Source organism: Capra hircus, chromosome 7 (genome assembly GCF_001704415.2).
Source record: "Capra hircus breed San Clemente chromosome 7, ASM170441v1, whole genome shotgun sequence".
Classification (NCBI taxonomy): Eukaryota; Metazoa; Chordata; class Mammalia; order Artiodactyla; family Bovidae; genus Capra; species Capra hircus.
The window spans coordinates 99,966,004-99,972,003 of record NC_030814.1 but is presented as its reverse complement, the minus strand read 5'-3'; the positions used below and the strand labels follow the sequence as shown (position 1 = coordinate 99,972,003).

The 6,000-nt window shown below is 40.5% G+C and overlaps 1 protein-coding gene across 1 annotated transcript; it reads left to right on the top strand.

Moving 5' to 3' along the window:
• Positions 233–1,201, top strand: LOC102183782 (olfactory receptor 7A17-like). Its single transcript, XM_013976928.2, has one exon. The coding sequence runs from the start codon at positions 233–235 to the stop codon at positions 1,199–1,201; it is 969 nt and encodes a 322-aa protein (XP_013832382.2).

The following is a 6,000-nucleotide window of genomic DNA, read 5'->3' as shown; positions in this document are numbered from 1 at the left end:
TATGAAAGTATTTCTGATTACAACTGTAGAATGCATGATTTCTTTGGAAATATGGAAAATTATGTTATGGGAGATAAATGGCAAGGTAGAGATGAAATAGAACTTTTCTAAACACAAGATATTAAAATTAATTTATTGAGAGCAAAATAGAAATTGCACTACATGAGTTATGCCAATTTGTGTGAAAATTATTCACGTTATTTTCATTTTTCCTGGTAGTCACCTCCACCACATGGAAACAGGTAACAATACACAATTTTCTGAATTTTTTCTTCTGGGATTCTCAGAGGATCCAGAATTGCAGCCCCTCATCTTTGGGCTTTTCCTCTCCATGTACCTGCTCACTGTGTTTGGAAACCTGCTCATCATCCTGGTCACCATCTCTGACTCCCACCTTCACACCCCCATGTACTTCTTCCTCTCAAACCTGTCCTTTGTAGACATCTGCTTCACCTCCACCACCATCCCAAAGATGCTGCAGAATATTGAGACCCAGAGTAAAGCCATAACCTATGAAGGCTGCATCATCCAGGTGTATTTTTACATATTCTTTGCAGGATTAGATGACTTCCTCTTGACAGTTATGGCCTACGACCGCTTTTTGGCCATCTGCCACCCATTGCACTACACAGTCATCATGAACCCTCAGCTCTGTGGACTGCTGGTATTGGTGTCCTGGATGATGAGTGCTATGAACTCCTTGTTGCAAAGTTTGATGGTTTTGCAGCTGACCTTCTGTACAGAGGTGGAAATTCCCCACTTTTTTTGTGAACTCAGTCAGATGGTCCAACTTGCCTGTTCTAACACCTTTCTTAATGACATGGTGATGTATGTGGCATCAGTGCTACTAGCTGGTGGGCCGTTTGCTGGTATCCTTTACTCTTACTCTAAGATAGTCTCTGCCATACGAAGAATCTCATCAACTCAGGGAAAGCTTAAAGCATTTTCCACTTGTGCATCTCATCTCTCAGTTGTCTTCTTATTTTATTGTACCAGCCTGGGAGTGTACCTTAGCTCTGCTGCTACCCACAGCTCACACTCAAGTGCAACAGCCTCCGTGATGTACACTGTAGTGACACCCATGCTGAACCCATTCATCTACAGTCTGAGGAACAAAGACATAAAGAGGGCTCTGAAGAGAGGCTATGGAATAATAGCTATAGAAAGGCCAATTGTCCTGGGGCAGATGAAGTGCCCTTGACTGCATTGCTCAAGCCTGAGAATCAGAAATTGTGACACTTTCCTCAGTGTGGAATAAAATTTGCTCCTTCTACTTATTTTCTTGGATATCCATTTTTATAAAACTTCAACTTTTCTATACAATCTCAGTTACTCACTTTATTAAACTTTCTTTTCATTCTATTATTTAGGTATTTTTTTAAAGTTGTGCTTTTTTCTATTTCAAAATTTTCAAAACTTTGAATATGAAATATTTGGGCATTTCTATTTTTTATGGAGTGACATGAGGAATAATACTTTCTTAAATGACAAATGTCATCCTGAGTAATTTTTGCCTTGCTTTCTGGAAAAAAAATTGTCATGAAATATATTACTCATGTAAAAAATTGTACAAGTGAAATCCAAGGCAATTTATATAATTTTATAAAAGGGTTGACTGAATCAGAGGGTGTGGAGCTACGGATAAGAAGGGTTGATCGCAATGCTACAGGCAGATTTTCAATTGCACAAGGTGCCATTGCTTCCAAACTCTGCATTGTTCAAGGGTCAAATCTTTCTATATGTTCAGCATGCATATATACCTCATGATCAAAGATGACTCACTAGAGAGCTTGATTGCATATCCAGTCATGTGGTTCAAGTCACAATTTGTGCAAACATGTTTGCCAATATCCTGCTTACCTGGGAGGAAACTGCAATGAAATAAATTTTTAATATAATTATCTGTAATATAATTAAAAAAACAGAGTAGTGAATGTTATCTTTAAACATCAGAATAAATGCATAGAATGAGATTATAGGAGTTGATCTCAGTTCTATACCATTGTTTATTTTATTCATTTACTTGTTGCTGCATAACCACTCATCCTAACAGTAACTGTTCTAATGTGATGTCTTTATTATCAAATGAGATTTAATGTTAAGGAGTTGTTCTGATCTCTACTGGATTCCTCATGAGTCTATGTTTCTCAGTAATTCTATATGGTGGAACTCTAAAGCTCATCCATGAGGTTGTATGGAGCCATGTAGCAATTCTTTCCTCACTAACATGTGATAGTCTACTCCATTTATTTGTGTATTTTAATCTTATGCTTATGCATGTGTCCTCAGTGGTGTCTGATCTTCATGAACACATGGATTGTAGCTTACCAGGCTCCTCTGTCCATGGGATTCTCCAGACAAGAATACTGGAGTGGGTTGACATTTTCCCTTCTGGGGATTTTCTTGACCCTGGGATCGAACCTGCATCTCCTGCATCTCCTGCATTGGCAGGTGGATTCTTAACCACTGAGCCCCCTGGGAACCCCCAATTTTAACCTTATAGCTTGTGGGGGAAAGTCTATCATTGGTGACGTCAGTATTATGGTGGCAGAAGACACTCTGTTTCTCCCCTCAATCTACAACTTGTAGATAACATCATGCATAAATAAATTTTTTTTTTCTACCCAACACATCAGGACACCAGAGATACACACAGCTGTACATCTGAAGGGGAGCAGATTTTTCACTTGGAGGAGGTGGAGCCAGGCGAACAGCAGAGGTGGTGATGCTGATCCCAGCCCATGGCCAAGACAGCTGAGGCTGCAGCCCCAGAGCACCTGGGAGTCCCACTGGAGGTGGTGCGCGTAACCCCAGCCTCCTGGATGCAGCGGCACTTGCAGCCCCAGGGAACCAGGCATCAGTGGGGGGCCCTCACGCAAGGTCACTGTGCATGTGGCAAGAGCACCTACCACTCTATGACCCCTCCCCAGCAAAGATGCCAGCCACATCAGGGACACTGACAACACCAGGTCACCAGTGATGCTGGAGGCACAAACATTGATGGCAAGGACAATGACAATGTGTCTGGAAGAGGCCATGAAATGCAAAAAATGTAGCTCAAATATAGAAAGAAGCAGCTCATGAGAAAGAAACCAAAAACTTGTGCCACAAAGTCAGTTAATCGAAAAATGCAGAAGGACCTCTGTTAGCAATCTGTTGAATGGTTAGAATCAAAGTATACAAGGCTTTACATACATAAGAACACTGTTTGCTTCCTCAAATGCACGGACAGAGGAGCAACCCACTGAGCACCATGAAAAACCACAGTAACATGGAATCACAGAAAGAAAACAACAGTTTTCCATGAACTAATTTAATGTCGTGCAAGAGTGTGATCAAGCAAGTGGAGAATTCAAAATAGTGTCATGAAGAAGCTCAACAAGCTACGAGAAAACTCCCCAAAACACTTCATTTAGCTAAGGAATAAAAATAATGAACATAAGGAACAGTTTCTAAAATAATGAAAGCTCTTGAACATAAGTAAACAGAAATTCTGGTGCTGAAGAACTCAGTAAATGAGATGAAGGATGAATTGCAAAGCGCTGGAAGTGGAGACCATATGCTGTAGAGAGATAGTGAGTTCAAAGGTAGAATGATTCAGGTAGCTGCGAGGACAGAACTAAGAATTTCTTTTTTTAATGAAGTTATTCTCTGAGAAACTTCTAACTCTACTAGAACAGGTAAGAAGGATATTGGGTGTCTCAAAAGCAGAAGAGAGGGAGAAAGGAACAGAGAGATTATGTATAGAAATAATAGCTGAGAATTGTCCAAGTCTGGGGAAGGAACCGAATGCACACATCTACAGAGGTATAATAGGACACATAAATGTTTCAATGCAAAAGACCTTCTCCAACACACATGTATTTAAACTGTCAAAAGTCAGTGAATGAAAAGACTTCCCTGGTGGCGCAGCAAGCAAGAATCTGCCTGCCAAGGCGGGAATAGAAACTGTGGGTGATGCCTGGTCTGGAAAGATTCCACACGCCACAAAGTCACTAAGCCCGGGCACCACAACTTCTGGTCTTGTACTCTAGAGCCTGAGCTCTGCAGCAAGACAAGTCACCACACTGGGAAGTCCTCGTACCACAACGAAGAGTAGCGCCCCCACCTCCACAACCAGAGAAAGCCCCCGCAAAGCAAGGAAGACTCGGTGCAGCCAGAAACAAAACAAACAAACAAATAAATAAATAATTTTTTTTAAGTGAGTGAAAGAATACCGTTTTTATATACTAATATCTATATAAAATAGGCAATCAACAAGGACCTAGGGAATTAAATACAGGGAAAAAACTCAATATCTTATAATAATCTATACTAGAAAAAGAATCTAAAAAAGAATATATATATATATATAATTTTGCTGTACACCTGGAACTAATATGACATTGTAAATCAATTACATTTCAATAAAAGTTATTAAAAAGAAAGAATATTAAAGGTATTAAAAAAAAAGTGAGCCAAAGCCAAAATCGCAATGACGTACACCTTCCACAGTAAGAATGGCTATTATCAAAGAGAAAAAAATCAACAAGTTGATGAGGGCCACATGAGACCAGGAAATGATACACAAATTTCAAATTTTCTTCTTCTACAATTATCAGAGAAACCAGAACGGCAGCACCTTATATTTTCACCATGTACCAGATCACTGTGCTTAGAAACCTGCTAATTACCCTGGTCACCATCTCTGACTCCCACCTCCACACACCCATGTAATTCTTCTTTGCCAATCTGTTCCTTTAAGATATGTTTCACAGTCACCACTATCCCAGAGAAGGCAAAGCCGTAACCTGTGAATATACTTTTACCTACTCTTTGTAGATTTGAGCAGCATTGTACTGAGCAGCATTTCATGGCCATCTGTCAAACTCTGCACTATCCTGTCGCCATGAACACCCCCCCCCGCCCCACACACTTTGTGGATTGCTGGTTCTGGTGTTTGGTTCATAAGTGCCCTACCTTCTTTGCTACAAAGATTAACAGTGTTGCAACTGTCCTTCTGTACCTTCTTGGATTTTTGTACTTTTCCTGTAAAAGCAAATAAGAGGTCCAACTAGTCAATTGTGACACCTTTCTTAATGACACGATGATGTAATTTGAAACTGTTATATTCCAGGTTGGTAATGGACTGGTTCCAAATTGGGAAAGGAGTATGTCAAAGCTGTATATTGTCACTCAGCTTATTTAACTTATATGCAGAGTACATCATGAGAAATGCTGGGTTGGATGAAGCACAAGCTGGAATCAAGATTGCCAGGAGAAATAGCAATAACCTCAGATGTCAGAAAGTGAAGAGGAACTAAAGAGCCTCTTGATGAAAGTGAAAGAGGGAGTGAAAAAGCATTCTTAAAACGCAACATTCAAAAAACTAAGATAATGGCATCTGGTCCCATCACTTCAAGGGAAAGAGATGGGGAAACAAGAAACAGTGAGAGACTTTATTTTCTTAGGCTCCAAAATCACTGCAGCTGGTGACTGCAGTCAAGAAATTAAAAGACACTTTCTCTTTGAAAGAAAAGCTTTGACAAACCTTGACAGTGTATTAAAAAGCAGGGACTTTGCCGAAGAAAGTCCATCTAGTCAAAGCTATGGTTTTTCCAGTAGTCATGTATGGATGTGAGAGTTGGAACAACAAGAAGTCTGTGTACCAAAGAACTGATACTTCTGAACTGTGGTGCTGGAGAAGACTCTTTAGAGTCCCTTGGACTGCAAGGAGATTAAACGAGTCAATCCTAAAGGAAACCAATCCTGAATATTCATAGGAAGTACTGATGCTGAATTCAAGCTCCAATATTTTGGCCACCTGATGTGAAGAGCTGCCTTGTTTAAAAAGACCCTGATGCTGGGAAAGATTGAAGGCAGGAGGAGAAGGGGATAACCGAGGATGAGATGGTTGGATGGCATCACCAACTCGATGGACATGAGTTTGAGCAAGCTCCAGGATATGGCGAGGGACAGGGAAGCCTGGCGTGCTGCAGTCCATGGGGTCGCAAAGAGTCA